Source organism: Diceros bicornis, chromosome 6 (genome assembly GCF_020826845.1).
Source record: "Diceros bicornis minor isolate mBicDic1 chromosome 6, mDicBic1.mat.cur, whole genome shotgun sequence".
NCBI lineage: Eukaryota > Metazoa > Chordata > Mammalia > Perissodactyla > Rhinocerotidae > Diceros > Diceros bicornis.
In genome coordinates this window covers 59,131,718-59,153,694 of record NC_080745.1, presented here as the reverse complement: position 1 = coordinate 59,153,694, position 21,977 = coordinate 59,131,718, and the positions used below count along the sequence as shown (strand labels likewise).

Below are 21,977 nucleotides of genomic sequence, written 5' to 3'. Positions count from 1 at the left end.
CCTGTTTTCTTCATGATGTTAATTCACTCCATGATGCTATATTATTTATTGACTTCGGTTTAGTTTCTCCCCCTGACTAGAAGATAAGCAAGCTTCAGGAGGGCAGGGGCCATGGCTGTCTGGGTCACCACTGTATTCCCAACACCAAGAACACTTGGTGGCCACAGCACGTGCTTAAGAGGCATCTGACAGGTGGATCAATGAAGGGACTCACTCATGCTCTCACTCTCAATCGGTTTACGAGTCATCCTATCTTCTCTATGATTTCATGACACTGCTTCTCCTAAAGGGTTCCATGGCATTTCTTATAAATGAAATAAAAAATGTCACCTTTAATTGTTCCTTGGAAATTCTTCTAGTGTTCTTGACATTAATGAATGAGCCTGAGGACTTGCAAGTCTAGGGTGGCCATGACCCTTCAGAGGAAAAATTTGGGTCCTAGATCAGTTCCAAGACTCACTACAGAAACCAGCCAAGTGTGGCTTTATATGCAGGAGATGTGATTGCTGAACAGTTATAAATTAAAATTTATTAAATTTAGTCATATTACAAACACACTGAAAAAGTTCACATTTAAAGGAACCCATCACAAATCCTTTTAGAAAGGATAAAATTGTTATACTGAATGATCATCCCTTAATTTGATGGTGCTGTAAATGTGTATCTGCATAGGTTACATTTTCTTGAAGCAGGGTGCACTGGTGTGATGGTCCTGGAAATTAACTTGCTTTGAAAACATGCCATGGCTTGCCGGAGAGTGACAAACTCTGCCTATAGAGAAAAATTAGTTAGCTGGAAATAATGGACAAATCATTTTTTCTGACAGACGTGTCTGTAAACATCGCTCCCTTTTCTGAGAACAAGAAGCAGCGAAAATTTTTCCTCCATTCGTTCCTAAACAGTGACATGTTGTAGAGAATGGGGTTTACGGCCGAGTTGGCGAACGTGAAGGCCACCACCCAGAAGAAGACGGGCGGCCAGATGACCAGGTCTTGCTTGAAGTTCTGGATCAAGATGAGGAGGATGGTGATGATGATGGGGCTCCACATGATGAAGAAGGAGACCATGAGCAGGAAGAGGGCACGGAAGAGCCGGAAGTCCTGCCGGGACACGCGGATCTGGTGGCTCTCCGAGTAAGCCAGGCTCACCGTGAGCCTTTTCCTTGATGCCTTTGTGATCTGCAGGAACACAAAACAGAGCTGGAGCCGTGTTCTACTGCAGATGTTAGGGTTTTCTGATTTAGGAGGAGCAGAGGGCCCAGGAGTGGGAATCGGCCGTCTCCACGACACTGGGGCTGTTTGGCTTTGGAACTTTGTGTGGAGAGAGGTCCTTTCTCAGAGGCCTGGCACTCTGCCTGTGATTAGGATGCACTGGAGAAATGGGGCACCTGGCTGGCCTCCTGAGAAATAAGGCAGAAAATCATCCATGTTGTAAACAGAGTTGATGAAGGGAAGTGAAAAGCTTTCAATGGATGGTGTAGAAGAGGGATGCGTGAATAGAAGCACCTTGCTATGGTCTGAAGGTGTCTCCCCAAATTCATATGTTGAAACCTAACCCCCAAGGTGGTGGTATTAGGAGGTGGCCCTTGGGAGGTGATTAGATCACAGGGATGAAGGCCTCATGAATGGGGTTAGTGCCTTTATGAAACAGGCCCCAGAGAGAGCTCCCTCGGCCCTTCCACCACGTGAAGACACAGCGAGGAGTCAGCAGCCTGCAGCCTGGAAGAGGGCTCTCACCAGAACCTGACCAGGCTGGCGCCTTGATCTTGGACTTCCAGCCTCCAGAACTGTCAGAAGTAAATTTCTATTGTTTATAAGCCACCCAGTCTGTGGTATTTTGTTATGGCAGTCTGAACAGAGTAAGACACACATTTTCCCTGTTATTTCTTTTTTTAAAAGAGGTAAGTAATCAATTGTATAAAAGGAACAAACTCAATATGATACTGAAGGAGATCAAATAAAAAGTATAAGGCCTCTAGGCCCTGTCTCCTCCATTTCCACTCCCTAGAAGCGACCAAAGTGAATGGTTTCCTGTATGTCCTTCTGGAAATGCTTTTCCTCCATACATATGCCTGGCTATGGGATTGTAGGCATCTGCACTTTTGCTTTGTACACGAATGGGACCATGTTACACACTTCACTCTGAACCTTGCTTCTTTTTCACTTAGCAGTGTATCTTGGTGCTCATTCCATATCAGCCCCTCATTCTTCTTATCTTGTTAGTGATTCCATAGTGTGGCTGTACCACAATTTATCCAGGCCCCTACTGATGGGTATTTGATTTATTTAGCCTTTTGTTTGTGTGTGGGGGAGGTGGTATAGGTACTGGTTGAAATGGCAGAAGACATACTTGTCCCTCTCCTCTCCCCTCCAGGTTGTTGGGCAGGGAAGAAGGCAATGGGAGATGGCATAAGGGTGTGGCCCGACCAGGCAGAAAGGGAGCACTGAACCCCAGCACTGGGTTCCTTTCCGTTCTTAGGGACAGTTGAAAATGGATCCTAATCTCACCATAGTCTCCTGAGTTGGGGGTTATGGAAGGTGGATGAGTGGAGGCTGTTCATTTGCTAGGACAGCTGCTGCCAGGTGTCAGTCCAAAAATGAAGCTGGGTCGGGGAAGAGCTCACCAATGCATGGGGTCCGGGGTGGGGTGGTGCTGAATGATCCCCTAATCAGCAGGGTCTGTTGGCACCACCACGAGCTACATGGAATCAGAGGCAATGACCAACAGAAGGGGACAGCCACCCTACATGGGCATCATGCAGTTCCTTGTCCATGAGGGAGATTGGGGCATGGACAGAGCAGTCCATCCTCCTCCCCCACCCACCCCACTCCCATCCTGCACTGTGGGGAGGGGGAAGCTTTAAATTGACCATGAGATTGATGGATTAAAATAAGCAGGTATGCCCCCAAAATGATGGGAAAGTTCTGGAATCAGACTTAGGTGTCATTAAAGTTTGCCCTTCCCAGTAAGACAGAGAAGCTGATCAGAGCAGTGCTGGTGACATATGTTGAGAAATCAAAACCATTTCATATTTATGCCCCCAGTTGAGAGGTGATGATCGGTGGGATAAACATCCTCATGCGTATCTTTGCTCACCTAGGTAAGCGTATCAATAAAATAAATTCCTAACAGTGGAAATGCTAAGACTTCTAATATTTTGTACTAATGAGCAGGGCCAGCATTACAGCAGAGGGATTGTGGGCAAGGATGGCAACCTTGGTTACGTGGGTTTAGAAGGGAGTTCTGGACTCTTCTTTCGGGAGACCTTGTTACTTCCAGGGTCTCCTGTGCAGTCTGTTCAGTTAGAGAGTCTTGCTTCAGCGTCAGTCAGAGAGGCTGGTTATTAGTTGGCAGTAGGCAGCCTTGGACATGGAAATGGCCCATCAACTGAAGCAGGCTGACCAGATTAAAATAAAGCCCTGCAGGGCCTCTCGTCCCACTGACCCACATAACAACAGTATGTTTGGAACATGCAAACGCTTCATAACATCTCAGAACCGCGGTGTTGGAGCAGGATGGGGCCCGTGCGTCACTGGAGCAGCACTTCTCAGACTTGACTGTGCCCGTGAGACACACAGCACGATCTTATCTAAATGTCGATTCTGGTTCAGCAGGTCTGGAGTGGAGCTGAGATCCGGCATTTCTGACAAGCTCCTGTGTGCTGCCGCTGCTCTTGGTCCGAGGACCACACTTTGAGCAGCCAGGGCCTACTCCACCCCTTCCTTCCACAGGTGAAGAAATAGGCCTCCTGAGAGAGGGTTTAGTCAAGCTACTTTGAAAACAGAAGCCTTGGAAGTGTTCCCTTCAGAGAGCCAAAACCCCATGAAAGCTGAGTCTGTGAAAGAGAAAGTGGAGCTGCCATTTAAGTGTATCTCCAGGCACAAGATGGTGGACACGTTGGGTGGGTCTGACCTCCGGGGCAGCTGGAAAGAGTCCAGTGCTCAGGTGCAGGCTGCCCTGGGGACACAAACAGTGTCCAGCCCTTCTGCCTGATTCTAATTGTCCTCTAGGCATAGCCAGAGGGCAGAAGGCCTGCTGTCCCCTACCCCTTGCTCAGCTTCAACGATGCCAAGAGGTTGGGGGTGGGTGAGGGACAAACTGGCGCACCCACTCCAGGATGTGGTGGGACACTGTAGCTGCTGGCCTGACAGGCTTCATTCTAGCCTGTGACCCCTGCCCCCAGGGAAGAGATCCAATTCAGAATGTCTTGGCCACATTTGCCGTCCTTGCTAATGCCCGTCTGCTGAGTCTGGTCCTGTGTCCTTCTGCTTCTCCTGCAGGAGCAGGCTGCTGGCCACAGTGGGTGCTTACACGTCTGGAGACTTGAATGGCCACAAATCTCATTGTTAGCGCTGTGCTGGCCTTCCTAGGCCCGTTCCTCTAAGATTCTTGAATCTCAAGAGAGGAAGCAATTGGAAGGCAATTAGCATCATTCACAATTTGGGCAAGTTTGACTCCAAGATCAGAATGGCTTAAAATATTCTCCTTAGAATACTTCTAACTAGCTAATTAAAGGATAGCCATTTAATTGTTTTATGACTAAATGCAATTTCTTGTTTGCTTCCAGGTAGTAGTTCAGGTCTACTACTTGATGAGGACGAGGGCCACAGATGCTGGGTGAACAGGCCCCACTCCCCCCGACCCGCTCCCCAACAACAAGGGCAGTAGGAATCTGGATCCCTGAGCTTAATGGAGGCTACTGTGTGCCAGGTACTGTGCCACGCATTTCTTTTCTAAATTGTCACATTGAATCTTTACAACTACTCTTTGGATTTATACTGTTATTATTCCCACTTCAGAGATGAGGAAATTGAATCTCAGGAATTTGAATAACTTGTTAAAGGTCACTCCTTTATAATGATAAAGGGTCAAAGTTCCCATCTGTGGAAATCCAGCTCCGTTGAGCTAAAGATGAGCCACAGCATAAAAGGCTCCAACAGGGTTGCCGTCCTCTTCAGCTCTCCCCTCCACTGCCTGCTCTGCAGGGTGGGTTGCTCGGGAGACACAGCCCGCCATCTCAGACCCACACGCTGGAGGTCACATGGGCACATCCAAGTCTGGAGGAGTAGAATCAAAGTTAGGTGAGAGCCGGTCAACCTGAGCCCCCCTTGGCCAATAGACCTGGGAGAGTCACAGCTGGGCAGGCGGGGAGTAGGGAGGCTGCAGGGAAATGACACCACCTCTGAGAAGGGGTGTCACTCTAGGCCTAAGTGCAGCCTGGGGGGAACATACGGGGTGATTCCAAGCAGCATCATCCCTTGGGCTGTCCACATTGCCCTGCCATAACGATGGAGTCCTAGGTACAGTGTCTTATGAATATTTTTTGAATGAGCGATGTTGATGGAAGGGCACATTTATTGAGCATATACCATTTGCCTGGCCTTGTACCTATCACTTGGTTTTTCTCTTTGCATTCTCCCAATCATGCTGTGACATTTGTACTTGATGATCCCCATTTTATAGATGAGGAAACTGAGGCTCAAAGAGTTGAGGAACCTGCCCAATAGAACCCAGCTAAGATGTTGCAGAGCTGAGTTCCCTACCTTGGCAGTCTGACTCCAGCCCATGCTCTTAATCTTCAGCTAGTTCCTTCCCACCCTCTGCTATCTCCATCAATGGAAATTCTTCTGCTTAGCCTTTAACTTCAAGGTCTAATGCCAGGAACTCTGAGAAGGCTTTCCGGTTCATCTCCCTCTTGGCATCCTGCAGCGCTTTGTTTCAGGGACTCACAAGGCCCTTGACATGTATACTATGTCTTGGATGTTGTTCTCACCTCTGACACCACCTCCACCTCCCCACCTCCCCTCACCGCCAGACTGCAGGCTCCCTGGGGACTGGGCAGCCCTGTGGCTTCTGTAACCAGGGTTCTAGCAAGTGCCTGACAATGACTCTGAGCAAACAGATGATGAAATGGGCTGATGCATGGGCCAAGTGAATCGTGGTTGGGTTTTGTTAACACCGACTGATGCTACCATTTCCTTCTGTTCACGGTTCCCACAACTTTCAGGGAGTGAGAAGGAAAATGGTCCCATTATAATCAAATGTGGCTCCTCCCTGCTCCCTTCCCCACATTAGATGGCAAGACTCGTCCATCAACTTTTATCCAGGGTTTCAAGTGTCCCTGGCATTGCGTAGAATGCTTCACGTGCTTTTAGATTAAATTAAATACTCAATTAACCTTTGCGGGTTAACTTTAATTCTAAAACAAGCCTATGGGATAGGTTCTGTCATTACCCCATTTTGGGGACCAGAGATGGAGGCTCTGAGAGGTGAAGTGACTTGCTCAAGGCCTCACGGTCAGGTGGGGGAGGCATGCCTCAGGGGAGGCACCCGAGCCTTCACCACTGGGGCACGCCACTACCGGGAGAGGGGACAGAGCTCCCAGGAACATGGTCCGGGGTCACCCACATCAGAGTCACCTGGCGCTCGATAAAATGCAAATCTTGGGCCCACCTTTAGATACTCTGATTCTGTAGGTCTGAGTGGGGCCCAGAAATCTGCGCTTTTTATCCACTCCCCAGGAGATTCTTGCTCACTGAAGTATAAGAACCACTAATCCAGGACAACAGACTTGGAGTTTTCCCCCAGTCCTTGGAAGAGAGTCACTTTTTAAAGTCACCCTCTTTTTTTTTCTAAGAGGTTTTTTAAAAATTATTTTGTGGAGGTCCTACTGGCTTATAACATTGTGTAAATTTCAGGTGTGCATTATTATACTTCAGTTTCTGTATAGACTGCGTCTTGTTCACCACCAACAGTCTAGTCTTTCGTAAAGTCGCTTTTTGAGACTCGTTGCCTTCACGCCCACGTGAGTGTCTGAAGGCCATGAGGGAAGCTTCTCCCCACCTCACACCTCTTTGCCGAACCATGCCACCAGACCGTGGTGCTGACAGGTGGGTGCAGGGTGACACAGCTCGGACCCCTAGGGGTTGGGTCTCCTTTGGGGGCTGCTTGGTCAATCAGCAACCTCCCGATTAGAATCATCAGACGATAGACTCCGTCTTTCCAGAAGGCCCACTCCCTCTCCACCGCCGGCAAGCAGGCCCCAAAGCTGGAGAATGAGGGTCAGGCGTGGAGCAAGGGCTGCGCGTTCACTCCCAAACACCTTCACGTTATGAAATGGTGTGAATGAAACAGACTCCATCTCTTGGTTAAGCGCTGAGATAGATGAGGGTTTTCCAACTTCAAGCCACATGCTCACTCTCTCATTCAACAAATACTTCTTGAGCCCTGACTGTATGTCCAGCACTCGTGTAGGTGTTGGATATACAGCAAGAAACACAGCAGCCCTGCCCACCCTGCCCTTCCGTTCTACTGTGTATGTGGCAAGTGGGGAGGGGGAACAAGAAACATGCAAACTGCCACGAAGAGTGGAAGCATCTCATCTTGCCACGGCAATGGTTGCTGGGTGACAGCGTAAACTGAGCCCCAGCAGCCGGCATCGACAGCCTGCTCTACAGCCTGATCAAAGGCACTGGGGAGTGAGTGTCTGGGACACTATTACCCTGGGAAACTGTTGATGGGAAAAAGCCACTGAAGATGTGCAGCATGCCTGAGTCAGTAGGAAAGAGGGAGCAGGGAAGGCGGAAGTGGGGAGAAAGCCACTGCCCTGAGCACATGAAGCCGCCTGGAAGGGAGGAGCCCGGGGGAGACCTGCTCTCAATCCCTGTCCAGGGCAGAACCAGCAGCCAGAGCCGGAACTTTAGAGCAGCATTTCCCAAAGGAGATTCCATGGAGCACCAGTCCAGAGAGATGCTTTTCCCCCCAGGGAAAAGAGGGTCTGCAGTCAGATTTAGCAATGGTGCCTAGTCTGTTCCTGTGCTGGAGAGTCTCAAAGTACATTAGCATAATAAAGGCTCTGAGAAGTCCTGCAGCAAAGAAACCCATTTAACTTTGATTAACCCAGCATTTCCCAAACTCACTTGATCATGGAACGCTTTCTAACATCTAATGTCTCATGGAGTTCTAGAGAGCAGTTTAGAGGAGACTGCTGTAGAGGAATAAAAGATCAGGTTTGCTTTGATTTGAAAGAGGCACTTCTCAGGCCTAGGGATGAAACCCGAGTTAGAGGCAATAGTGACAGGTGAGAGGTGGGGTTGGTGGAAAAGGGGTGGGTGGTGTAGTTATGACAATGTCCTATGGCTTTGAATGATTTGCTAATTGTGTCTCTAGGAATATAGCTAATTAACGTTGATGTTCAGTTGAGTTTACAGAGTTACGCTCTTGACAGAAAAAGCTTGGTAGAAAAGCTGGTTGAGTGTCTCTGAGTTACGAATATCTTCAGAGGGAGAGAGACGCAAGCTAGGAGGGTCTGCCCAGACACTCCATCCACCTGGCAGCTTACCTGTTTCCAAGTTACCAGCCTGGCAAACCCACAGGTGCAAAGTGAGGACAAATGTCATAGGGAAATGAGCAGCAGCCAGTTTTGCTAGTGGGATGGAAAGTAATTTGTTAAAAGTCTTATATTTGCAATATAAGATCTCTTAGATCTCTTTCATATTAAAGTCTGCTCAAAACATTATCATATTTGCACTCTCAGGTTCTTGTGTTAAACAATCCACTGGGCCCATTTGGCTCTAGAGAAAATTGAGGCCCACATTAGTTAAGTGACTTGCCTGAGGTCACACAGTAATAAAGCTTGGACTAGAATCTGGGTCCCGTGACTCTTTGCCCAGTGATTTTCCCACTGCCCAAAAGGAGAAGGTGCTGTTGGCCCTTTCCGTGTGATCCGAGGTTTGTGTCTTACTCACTCAGTGAGTGGTTATTGAGCGCCAACAATGAAGAAGCCAGGCTCTGTTCTAGGCATGGAGCTAGAGCAGTAAACAAAACTAAGTCCCTGGAGCTTGCATTCTAGTGGGCAAGACAGATGATATACAACTAAATACACAGAAATGGACACATAGGGGTCATATGTGCTTTGAAGAGAAATAAATCAGGGTAAGGGACTAGAGAATGATGGGCTGTCTCTCTGGGGAAGAGCCCTTTGAGCAGAGACCTAAATGAGGTGGCGGAGTGCCCCATGCAGACATCCAAGAGATGGAGGAGAGGAAATGGCAGGTGCAAAGGTCCTGAGGCAGCAGCGTGTTGACATGTGTGAGGAACAGCCCCAAAGCCAAGGTGGACAGGGGAGAGGGGAGAGGGGCAGGCAGGCGCTGGATCACACATGGCCTTAAGGTGAGGGCTTTGGATTTTTCTCCAGGTGTGAGGGAAGTGATGGGATCTAAATTCTATCTTTGACTCATCACTCAGTACTGTTTCAGAACTGAGTCATGATACCTATTCTGTTCCATCCAGGAGCTGTCCTGGGGTCTGCGATGAGAGAACCGAAGGCCGGCCATGGGTTATCTGCAAAGTGTCTGGAAAGCGATGAACTGCGGTTTAGAGGCAAATGGAGAAGAAGACACATCCTCCAATTGTCAGGGCTCTTGGGGTATCCTGGAATGTGTCCAGGTGGGCCCTGGCCCGAGAAAAAGATGGAGGGGCTGGGAAAACTTTGCACAGAATCCTTTGCACTCAATCCTCCCTCAGCAGGCGGCTGAGCAGTGTGAGGTGTGAGTGAAAGGGGGCTGCCCAGACCCTCTGGCCTCTGAGGGACTCAGGCGTGGGACCGCCCAAGGGGAAGAGGGCAAACGCCGCCGCCCGCGTTGACCAACCCCGCTCTCTTGTCAGTTCCTCGTTCCTGCCATGCTCCACGTCTGGGCTCTGCTGTTTATTATCTCAAAAATCTCGGCAGTACCTTTTCCCAGCATGTTGTGAGAGAAGGGTTAGAGGAACAGCCTTGCCTAACAGGTAACAACACATGTCATTTATTCACCCCCTGCTACGGGCAGGCATGGCACTCTAGTTCCACCAGCAGCGTCTCTTACGTGTCTCACAACAATCTCACACTGTTGGAGTTATGGTTTTGCAGATGAGGGAACTGAGGTTCAGAGAAGGTAAGTAACTTGCCGAAGGCCACACAGCAAGAAAGTGGCAGATCCAGGACTCAAAGCCAGACTATTAAAATACCCCTTTCATGTCTCTGCGTCTGTCTTTCATGGCCCTTTGCTCTTCTCTCTTTTATCCCTTGTTCATCTCTTACATTTGTGTAGCATTTAACAGCTTGCAAAATGTTTGCACACTAACTCTCAGCATCATCCACCTTTGTTTCAGGGTTTCACTGCATTAAATAGCAGTGCTGTTGTCTGTCTCCCCCTCCCCTTTCTTGTGTTATAGCTCCTTCTAGATAGAGAATGTGATGTGCTCACTCTTGACCAGTCTCCACTCCCCACCAACATTTTGCAAGAGCAGATTCTTAACAAATGTCTGAGGAATTAGTGTTGGGACTCTGGGGACAGACTGCCTGGGTTTAGATCCTGATACTGCCACTTATGAGCTGTGTGACCTTGGACAAGTTACTTAACCTCTCTGTGCCTTGGTTTCCTCACCTGTAATTCTTTTGAGGATTAAATGAGTTAGTGCCTGACACATTTTAAATGCTACACAAGTATTGGCTAAATAATTTTTAAAAATGCATTCTATATTTCTCTTCCCTTTTCCCTCAGTTATTTTTACATAATGATAACAGCTAACACTTACATAGCATTTACACATGCCCGGCCCCCATTGCAAGCACGTTACAGACCTCAACTCCAGGCCTGACTCTTACCCTTGCACAAGCCCTAAGTGGGGCATCACTTAAGGGGATCACAGGACAACTGGTGGGGAAGAGGCTATGGAATAACATGAGGGCTATCTCCACGGGCCCAGGGATTAGCAGACCCGGGTGGAGGTTGGCCTGGCTTTGCGTTCTGAGCGTCTAAGAAGGTTACAGGTCCTCAGGTACAAAGAAAGGACCATTCAAGTGGCCAGACAGCAAGCAGGACCCACAGGGCCCCACTTCAATATATTTGTTTGCCAGATGACCCATAATATGCTATAAAACCAAGATTCAACAACTGTAAACCTCCGAGAGGACTCAGAGGTTTTGCATTAAACCTAAAATGAGCGTGAACACATGTCCACGCTGTTTGCCTGGGCCAGCGCCGTGCATGTAACAGGGCTGCCTCAAGAGGCAGGACACAGGCTGGCGGGTCTTCTTTCTGTCGCTGTACGCACTCACTTCGAAGGTAGAGATCATTTCCTGTTGCAGCACACTTCTGAAAGGCGCATTCCCTGGGAGTGGGGGGCAGCAATTGGAAGGCAGCAGGCGGGGCTTCTGGAATGTTCTATTTCTCTTTCTGTTTCTGGGAGCTGCTTTTGGGAGTGTGGTCGGTTTGTGAGCTGTGCATGTACGCTGGGTGTGCTTTCCTGTAGGTACATTATACTTCAATAAAAAGGTTTTAAAAGTGCACATTCTCTATCACTGCATTGCTGTTCGTGATGAGGAAACAATGGACACAACCCAAAGGCCCATAAAATAAATTGTGTCACATTTGTATGACGGAAGACCATGAAGCCACTAAAAATAATGAGACAGCAATACAGGAACTGGTATGGAAAGATGTTACGATATAGTGTTAACCAGAAAAAAGGAAGTTACGGAGCAGACAGTATTATCTCAAATCTGAAAAACAAAACAAAACAAACATGGGCTTGATGCATGGTGAATAGTCGATATTTGACCATTTTATATGATTCATCATATATATGATAAATATATATGTATACACACACACATACATATACACACAGCATAAAAGTATTTTGTATATATGTGTATATATATAAATTTACAAGAAAAATAACCTGAAAAAATGTACTTTTGAATTGTTAACAATGGGAGTAGAGATGACTTTTAGTTTCTGTGTTATACACTTTTATATGTCTTTATTTTGATCAGCAAAAAAATAATAATAACAATCATGGGCCAGCCCCAGTGGCCTGGTTAAGTTCGGCGTGCTCCACTTTGATGGCCTGGGTTTGGTTCCTGGGCACAGACCTACACCACTCGTTAGTGGCCATGCTGTGGCAGTGGCTCTCACACAAAAAGAGGAAGATTGGCAACAGATGTTAGCTCAGGGTGAATCTTCCTCAGCAAAAAAAAAAAAAAAAAAAAGCTCTATAAAAAAATAATAATAATCACAAAGATGTAACCTTTTTTTAAAATACTAAACTCTCCTTCCTCAGTGTTGCAGAGGGGTTGGTCAGGGCCGTAACCAGGATTGGACTGGCGTGAAGCCTAAGGTAACTTCTGACAGGAAATGCTAAGCTTCCACCTGAAACACCTCAAGCTTGAGCGACGTTCAGCCGCAACGCCTGAAGCAAACGTACCTGTAAAATTTTGGAGTAACTGATCACAATGAGCAGTCCTGGCACCAGGAAGTTCAAAGTAACAAATGACACATCCCAGGAGATCTCTCCGGCAATGCTGGGCCACACCAGTGTGCAAATCGAAATTTCCTAGTTACAAAAGGAAGAGAACGTCATTTAAATTCTGGCTTCTCATCTGGCCTTCAGCTCAGTCCCCATTAGGGGTGACCTGGCCCTGTTATACAACTGGTATGACGAGAAATCCCAGAACCCCTTCCACAGCCCGCACAGCCCCACTTACAAATCATTTGCCTCTGACCCTCAGAATAACCCTAATTATCATTCCCATTCTCCAGGGGAGGCAACTGGGCCTCAGGGTCACAGGCTGGTAAGAGCTAGAGTCAGTTCCCAGGTGTGATTCCAGGGCCAGTGTTCTGTCCACTTCCTGACATTGAGCTGCAAAGAGCCTTTCAGCCTTCTCTTTCAAGTCCTTCATTTTACAGGCAAAAAACCTGACCCCTGAAAGGTTACGTTGACTGGAAGTGACAAGCTCCAAACAAGCATAGAAAAACAGGAACGAGGTTTCAGTGCAGTCACTATGTACACTGACGGCAACAGGGGCTATGTTCAGGCGTTAAGTGCTCATTTGGGGGATGTTTAAACATCTAAAATGTGTCACGTGGCATCGAAGCAGGCCATGGTTTACTCCAAGACAATACTGGCGCCAGACTCAGGAACTCTGTCCTCCTGTGCCTCTCCTCCAGAGCAGCACACTACACAGCCCCAACGCCGAGGCGCAACCACAATTCTCCATCAGCTCAAGATGGAAAACCACTGGAATGTGGCAGAAGAGCATGAAGGTTTGGGACCCTGCTGCTGTCACTGTGTTGTGTTGAATTCAAATGTTTGACACTAACTACAAACCCCAAAACACATGGAGACCTTATTAGATAGTTACTAAGAGCTGCTGCAACAATTTCCTTCCAATGAATAAATCAGTCAGTGAAAAGAGACATACCTACCTATCTAGCTAGCTAGCTCTCTCTCCTCCCAAACACAAATTTCCCATGCCTGCTTGACTATGGGAACAAAACTATTTAGAAAACAAGCTGCCCTAAACGCTTCCAGAGACATGTAGAACAGAATTTTTTTTTTTTTTTTGGTGAGGAAGATTAGACCTAAGCTAACATCTGTTGCCAGCCCTCCTCTTTTTTGCTGAGGAAGATTGGCCCCAGGCTAACATCCATGCCCATCTTCCTCTACTTTATATGGGATGCTGCCACAGCATGGCTTGATGAGCGGTGTGTAGGTCTGCTCCCAGGATCTGCACCTGCGAACCCTGGGCCACCAAAGTGGAAGGCACAAATTTAACCACTACACCACCGGGTCAGCCCCATAGAACAGATTTTTAAGAGAGCATTCTGTATAAAAAGACCACATTATTGATTTTTGTTGGACAAGGCATCTTAACCAATGTCCAGAAGTAGTGTTATCATCCATAGCACCATTCACTCATTCAACCAATATTTATTGAATGCTATACAGGCAAAGGCAAAGAATTTTTATTATTTCCCAGTATGTATCATACTTGAGTGGCTAAACTCAAAATACAGTCAAATAGTCACTTCTTTTCCTATTCAGTATCAGCAGAAAATAGTAACATCTACTAGTCACTGACCATTTATTCTGGGCCAGGAAGCACTTACATATATTATCTCATTGAATGTTCATCATAACCTTGTTGAAATGCATATTATTATTTTTCCCATTAGACAGAGGAGAAAACTAAGGCTTAGAAACATCTTCCTAAAACAATAGTCTACAAAACTAAAGGTATAGTGCTTTTTAATCATACAATATTTTCCCCTAAGAGCTAAGTAGTGATAAAGGATATCCAGGGACCTACCAAGAAAACTCTAAGGCAAGTCCAGCAGGGGAGATTGCTTTAATTATATTTGTACCTTGACAAGGGGGGTGAGAATGTTGCTTCCTTTTCCTATTTTGTTTAGATGGCTCACGAATGTACTGGACGTTCCAAAAACTTGTTTCTCCATCCCCATCCCCACTATCTACAACTAACAGGAGAAAGCTAATGAGATCTTTCTACATTTTAGTGATTGGAAAGAAACGTGTGTCTCTCAAGGATCTTCTGAATATTGACACGTTGACGATGGTGCAGTGACCATGGCTCTTTAGATAATCCACGTAGCCTTCACTTGTACTCAGACCTCTGCCCACCATGGACCCCTCATTCCAGTACACTGGTGGGCAACACAGACAGGCAGATATATTGAAGCAGCAATCAGAAGAAACAGATTCCAGCCCTGAACATGACTTGGTCTCTAATTCCTATACTTGTGATGGGAAAACGTACAGGGAGGGCAGAAAAACAGATGACCCCAGAACCATTTCTTAAACCCCCAAGATGCCCCAACTCTTTCCAAAAGCCTTCTCCAGAATGTCTGCCAAAATCTGTCCAGGATTAACAAGATTTTGCGGAAGACTGTGTAATGATACAGCAAGATGTTCTCCCTACATTAGGGGCAAAAATGTAGATCCCTAAACAATATGCCTATATTAGCCCAGTGTTGTTGAAGAAAATGCATAGGTGTGAATGAACAGATACACACCTATGCATACACCCACACAGCCACACCCACACCCACACACATATGCATAGAGAAAATGAAAGGATACACCCCAGATAATTAACAGTGTCTGTTTCTAGGTGGGACTCAAGTTATTTTCACTCTTTTGGCTTATCTGAATTTTCTAAATTTTCCATAATGTGCCTATATTACTTTTATAAAAGCGAAAAAATGGCAGTTAATTTTTAAAAGAAATGATGAGCAAACATGAAACATAGATTACCATGATAGTTTAGCAAATCTAACGGGCTATTTTTTCAACAAAGGCAATGAACCCGTCCCAAGAAGACTCCCAAATTCCATGACTGATGAAGACACTCTGTCACCTTTTGCCTTGTGGCAATCACTCTAGGCACAGAATGTGATAAGGAAGTAAGATAAGAACTCTGCACAGCACCCCTACACACAAACTAGGAGACAGTGTGGTTGGCCTGTGTGGACTAAATGACTGATTTATATGCTCTTTAGAAAGCTTTATATGGTATCATTGGTTAAATGCAGTGTTTATTCTCATTAAAAAATAAAAAAGCAGGCACCAGGCCCACAGTCAGAGATCTAACGTGGTGTTATGATTTTGTTTCTGTGGGAAAATCCATTTGACTTAAGTCATTTTGATTCAAGGTTTTCTCACTCAGGCTGTGACTTGTAAAGGGGCTTGGCAATGAGTCAAATCTGGAAGGTGGGGGCATGAGTGTTATAATATTCTCTGTACTTTTTCTGCACATTTGAAATGTTCCCTGATTTTTTTTGTATGTGTGTGAGGAAGATAAGCCCTGAACTAACATCCACGCCAATCCTCCCGTTTTTGCTGAGGAAGACTGGCCCTGAGCTAACATTCGTGCAGATTTTCCTCCACTTTATATGGGACTCCACCACATCATGGCCCGACAAATGGTGCCTGAGCTACTGTGAGGGCCCAGTGAGGATGGGCAAGGCTGGTCCCTGCCGTCAAGGAGGCTACGGTGCACTCAGAGGGAGAGAAGCCCTAGGAAACTTCAATACAGAGCAGCGAGCTGGAAGTGCCCAGAGAGCTACAGATGACGGAGAGAGTGGAGGAAAGCTGCATCCAGGAGAGGTTGTGTCAGCTGGAAGGATGGGGCTTCACCGAGGGGCATGGAGAGGCCAGAGCTCAGAGTCAGGACCAGAAGGGATTAAGGCGGGAGGCCACGTACAATGGCATTAAGTATGGTTAAGTGTGACTTGTATCCCCATCCCAACCTCCATCTCTCCCTGGCAATCTTATCCATTTCCATGGCTTCTTTTTGCAGATGCTGCTGCAATTTACTCCGTCCAGCCCAGTCTTCTCCTGAAACCCAGACTCACCCCACTGCCCTGAGGACATCTCTGCAAGATGCCTCACAGGCATGGCAAACCTCCAATGTCTCACCCCCAAAAGCTTCCACCTCCTGTGTCACCGACTCGGGGCATGGAGCCGCCATTCCCCAAACTGCCAGAAACCCGAGTACTGGCCTTCTGCCTTCTTCCTCCCTCTCCACTCAGAGGGAACCTCTAAGTTCTGCCTAAATAGCTATCCAACCCATCCATGTATCTCATTCTCACTGACCCACCCCCTTCCAGACAAGGCCAAGTCTCAAATCATAAGTCCAAACTCCCTAAAGGAGGGTACCTGGCCCTTCTCCAGTTGGGCCCTGCCAATCCTTCCAGCACCATCTCTTGCCAACACGTGGGCCATTTCCTCTGCCTGTAATGTCCCTCCAGTCCCCCGCGACCTTGCCTGGCTAACTGCCTCTCATCTTCACACTCAGCTGAGATATCACTCATTCTTTCCTAAGAAGACGCCTGTGGCCGGGGACGTCTACCTATAGGCACTGCTCAAATGCTGACCCCTCCCTGTACTGGCTGCCATATTTGCAAATGCCTCCTGATTCCAGCTGTTTCCTGTCAGCTTCTCTAATGATTCTTCCTGGAGTACCCCTGGGGACCCCTTTGTAAATCGTTCTCCCTGTCCCACTTCTTCAAACAAAACGGAAGACTTCAAGGTCATCTTAAGGAACTGGGAATCCTAGTTGGATATCTCCTCTCCTATCAGCTTCCCAACAGAAAATACCAATGCAAGAGATGGACTTACTTTCTTATAAGTATCCTCTAATATTAACAAAGGCAAGCAAACTGTGTTTGTCTCTTCACCCAATCTACACTCAGTAGAGACACAATGGCATCACTGGCCTGGTATTAAATCAGGGCAGAGTGGAGCAGGGGGACCAGGTGCTCCCAAGGAAGTGTGAACTCATGGGAGATGTCACCAGAAGGAATGGACATACCTGGACTAAATTCTGGTTCCATCCTTTGCCTCCTCTGTGACTTTAGGCATTTCCTCCCTTGAAAAATAAACATAAGAATGCCTATTGTGGGGTTACTGTGGGGACCGAATTGTGCCAGGGTCTGGGACCATCTGCTCAGTAAATGGACCTTCTTGAAGAGAAGGACAATGTCTTGGTCATGTGACTCATGTGAGGGCAGGGGGGAGGGGTGCTTGGTAAATGTTTGCGGAATGAATGGGCAGCACATTCTGGCCAGGGTGGACAGTCCTCTCCATCTGCCGGTGAAGGTAACCGCCTTGGCAGGGCCACTGCACACACGGGCAGGAATTCCCTTGGAACAGGCCGAGCTGACCTGGCTGAGATGTCTAAGTTGTCAGGCTGTGTCCACCCTTTACAATGGTAGTCTATTATTTTACAACAATCAGAAGAGTTACACTGTTTAAAGAATGTTTAAAATGTTTATAATCAAAGATAAGGAAACTAATAAAAGCTGGCAATTCTTGAGTGCTTAACTGTGTATGTGCCAGGTGTTGGCCCATTTACTGAACATTAGTCCCCATGACAATCCTATAAAGTTAATATTGTTACCTTGCCCATTCCACAAACAAGGAAAGGGAGGTATAGCGAGGTGATACCATCTGCCTCTGTCACAGAGCTCATAAATGGCAGAGATGGGATTTAAACTCAGAAAGTTTGATTCCAAAGCCCACACTCCTAATAACAAATGATCTAGCATTTTCTAGCTTGTCTATCATTTCATCCTCCCATCAGGGAAGTTTTAGAGAGTCTGGTCACCCTGGACTGCTGGGCACACACTGCCCACATGGACAACGGTAATCATTTTCCTGTTTGGCGGGGGAACGGGCTCAGATAAGCAGAAAGCTGTGAGAGACACAGTTGCCCTGGCTAGCGATCCTTGAGGGGAGGGAGCCAGCATGAGCTTGGGGTTAGTTAGTTCTCTGAGCCAGTGGTTTAGGTAGGAAAATGTCCCCCATCCAAAACCTCCATATTTAGTGTCCCAGTGGGAGGGGGCAGGCAGAATCTACAGCCAGGACTCGGGGAGTAAAGGATTGAGAAAACAAGCCTCTGCTAATTTTAAATGTGAGACTCAGTTCAGTCTAGACTGGATCCTCCTCTGTCTCTTTCTTTAAATGGCTGCACTCCCCGCTTTTTTTTTCTTCCTCATTTCTCCCTCTTTTCAACTTACTTCTCCAACCCCCGAGTCTTAGTTTGTTCACCTATAAAATGTTTCCTACATGCTCAGGTTACAGCTCTTGAGGAACCAGGGACTTTTTCTGTTTGTTGGTTTACTGGCAGGTATGTGGAGGGTGGAGTGGGAGGCAGGGGCCCAGGTAGGGGGAAAGACAGGATGATGGAGAGCTGGAAAGGGCTGGCTCAGTTTTTCACTACAACGTCCCTCTCTCCAACTCTACTAATTTCAACGAATAGATCCTGTAGCCAAGTCACCTGGCACCCAATCTTCAGAGGTGCTCTGCAGACCCATTCTCTCAGTGGCTTTGCCCAAATCCTTCTCCAAAGGCTCTTAAGACCAAGGAAGTGTTTCTGCATTAAAACAATGTGTGTGCCCGGCCCCAACGGGGACCGAGAGAAGGCCACCACAACACAGATTTCCACAGAAGCATCTCGCAGAACAACTCTGGTCATTCCAGAAGCGCTGTAGAGGGCTCCAACCACACACAGAGGCCCTCACGGGAGTAAAATACAGAGGGGTGAGACAGGAAGTTCTCCCATCTGTGCAAAGGCCTTCTCACTCAAACTACCACCTGTGTCCATGTCAGCAAGCAGTTTTAGTTTGGGCTTTTGGCAGGGAGGTGACAAGAGCCTCATTTTTTAGCATGCTTTGCCAGTTAAGTGGGAGTGTACTTAAAACCATTGTAAAGGGAAGAGGCACAAGATACACGTCTGGAAACATAAGATATCTTTAAGACATATTCTATTTGATCTTCAATTCCCTGAGTGTCATTTTTTCTGTAAGAAAAGAAATGGGGAGAAACCCCTCAAGTTCTGTGAAAAATGCAGAAACATTGTATCTCAATGAGAGAATAACTTAAGAAATCAAAAGACTGATGGTAGAACCCCAGCCCCCAGCCGATCCCATTGGTCTGGGGTGAGGCCTGGTCTTCCACTTCTTTTAGAAGCATCTATGTGACCCACCTCGATTTTCAGGTGTATCCAAGCTGAGGAGAGCAGGCCTGCCCACTAAGCTAGGGTCCTTGGTCTGTGCCAACAACACCCCGCCAGCTCAGCTCAGCTAATCCTGGCTTTCCTGGCCCCCACTTGAGGGGACATAGCACAGGCTTACACGTTCTTTGATCGAGTGCCACAGGCCTGACACAGTCCCTGCCTTCTAGTCATTCAAGGCCTTAAAACAAAACAAACAAACCAAAACCTCACAATGTATCTCACACAAGCAATAAACTATTAGGAAAGAGACTTTCAAGTTTGACTTGTGTTAAAAAGAAAAAAGATACTGCTTACACAGGATACAGACTTCTCCCCACACCACCCCTCAACAAAAGGCCTATGTGAGAGACTGGTCTGGGGAAACCCCCAGAGAAGCCCACCTCTGGGTCCAGGCTCTGTGTCTCACCCAGGGCGGCCTCCCCTCCTTGGACTGTGTTCACCTCCACAACTAGAAGCCTTCCCCCAGGTGACCTCTCATTCCCCCCTGCCTCCCTACCCTCCTACCCTCTTCTGGTCACTGCACAGGCCTCTCTTTGGGACTGTGGTTTGTGCCAGGCTTGCTCAGGTAGCCCCACACCCCGTCCTAGAGGCAGGGTTGAGCTCGCCAGTCCCGGGGCCGGAAAACCAGCGACCTCCATAAGGAAAGGGAGGGGTGGAGAACCGTACCTCTGGCAGCCACTGGAGGCGGGTGGGGGGGCAGAGGAACGAGGACTCGCGCCTTCCCCTAGGGCGCACAGACCTAAGTCTTTTCCCTCCCACCCCCACCCCCCGCCATGCGCAGAGGATCTAACACACCGGGATGACAGCCAGAACCGCCGGCCACTGTCCTCCACCCCGGCCTGAGCCTGGGTCCGGTGTCCCGGGGTGAATCTCGGCTCGCAAAACCTGCAGTCGTGCAGTAGGGCAGCAGTGAGAGCTACGCCCGCGATTCTGGACCGCGAGACTCGAGAAGACCGGAGCCAGTGTCCGGAACTGTCCGCAGAACCTTTTTTAGATGGTAACCCCCCCCGCCATCATCCTAATGACAACTGTGGGCGCTCTGCCCGGAATGAAGCTTATCGGTCCAGCCTCTGGGATCTGCGAAACATTCTGGGCTCTCGGGATACTCTGAAGCCACCCATCAGGCAAGCTTCCCAGGGTAAGATCCCGTGGTCTAGTCTAATCCTTCCGTCTCACAGTTGGAAAAAATGAGGCTCCGGGAGGGGAAGTCACAAACCCCCTAGAGGCAGCATCGGGTCTGGGGTCTCTGGGTCTCCAATGCCCTTTCTCCACGGCCCACCCACATGCACCTGTCTGCCGGTTCTCAAAGACGGACCCTTCCCCAGGTCGCGCTGAGTCTGCTGAGCATGATCTCACCTCCTCCTCACACTAAGGGTGAGATACCCTGAGAAGGTTATTCCTCTTTATACCTCATTTTCCTCACCTGTAAAGTAGGTGTGATAGTAAGAGTACTGTAGCACCCAGCAAGAAAGCAGAATCCAAGAAAATGCCAGTAGCCATTCCGGATCCCCGAAGTGCCGTCCGGCTGGCTGTTAAGCCCCCTGTGATTTCACTAACCTCGCAGTTGTCCAAGTATTAGTAGGAATTTGGGGGATTCCTCTTACAACGTTTTGGAGGGCGTTACATCGCAGGGTTGTAGAGAAATTTAAGAGATAAAACTTCACAGCGCCGGGCACAGTGACACAACGATTAAGCGCAACAAATGGCCTATTACTGTTTTGCTGTTATTTGTTAATCATCTTCCCAGGTCACCGCTTCCGTCGGATCCCGCCTGCCAGCCCGCCCCGGACACCTGCCCGGCGCGCGCACGGCCCGGCCTCACCTGCTCGGCGCCGGGGAGCCGCTGCGGGATGACGTGGAAGAAGATGCAGAGGGGCAGCGCGGCGAGCGCCGAGTAGACCCAGATGAACGTGAGCAGCCCGGCCCGCGCCCGCCGCCCCGGGCCCCGCACGCCGCGCTGCAGGCGTGCGATGCACACCATGCGCTCCAGGCTGACGGCTGCCAGCGTGAGCATGGTAACGCTGCCGCTCAGGCTCATCATGTAGAAGAGCAGGTGGCAGGCGACCGGGCCCAGCAGCCAGGCCTCGGTCCAGCGCACGGCCAGCACCGGCGGGATGGCGCTGGTGAAGAGCAAGTCCGCGCAGAAAAGGTTGATCACAAGGCAGACAGTGGTGCCATGGCGCCGTCGGCGCACCACCAGCACCAAAGCGCACACATTGGCTAGCAGCGACACGACAAAGATGAGCGCCAGCACGACGGTCTCCACGGTGCTCAGCACCAGCCGGTGGTCCCCCTTGATGTCAGAGAAGAAGGGGAAGCGGGTGCGGTTGGACCGCTCTAGGCTTCGAGGGGGCCCGGTGCCCGCCGCCTGCGTGCACTCAAGGGACATGCCCGGCGCCCGGCGGCCCGCAGCCGTCTGCGAGCGCGCTCATCTGGGAGGTGACTGTGCGCCAAGGCGGGGAAAGAGGGAGAGAGGCGGTTGCGACATCTCCCCTCTGGCCACCTCCCGCCTGAGGAGCGCTGGGCGTTGCGAACTGAGCCTGGGGCGCGCGGGAACGAGGAAGTGCCAGCGCCCGGCGGCGCCGGCTGGATACACCCCGGCTGGGCAGGAGGC

General features: G+C 48.7%; 1 protein-coding gene across 1 annotated transcript; it reads right to left on the bottom strand.

Moving 5' to 3' along the window:
* Nucleotides 1-589: 589 nt before the first annotated feature.
* FFAR4 (free fatty acid receptor 4) lies at nt 590-21,752 on the bottom strand. The gene is made up of 3 exons (XM_058542686.1): nt 21,186-21,752; nt 12,250-12,378; nt 590-1,178 (listed from the first exon to the last, which is right to left on the bottom strand). Exons 1-3 carry the CDS (start codon nt 21,750-21,752, stop codon nt 789-791), a joined length of 1,086 nt encoding a protein of 361 aa, XP_058398669.1. The 3' UTR covers nt 590-788.
* Nucleotides 21,753-21,977: the final 225 nt, after the last annotated feature.

Coding starts and splice junctions, on each gene's coding strand:
- FFAR4 (XM_058542686.1), bottom strand. CDS start 21,752: ATGTCCCTTGAGTGCACGCAGGCGGCGGGCACCGGGCCCCCTCGAAGC. Junction 12,379..21,185: donor GGCTCCCCGGCGCCGAGCAG/GTGAGGCCGGGC, acceptor TTTTGTAACTAG/GAAATTTCGATTTGCACACT. Junction 1,179..12,249: donor GTTACTCCAAAATTTTACAG/GTACGTTTGCTT, acceptor GTGTTCCTGCAG/ATCACAAAGGCATCAAGGAA.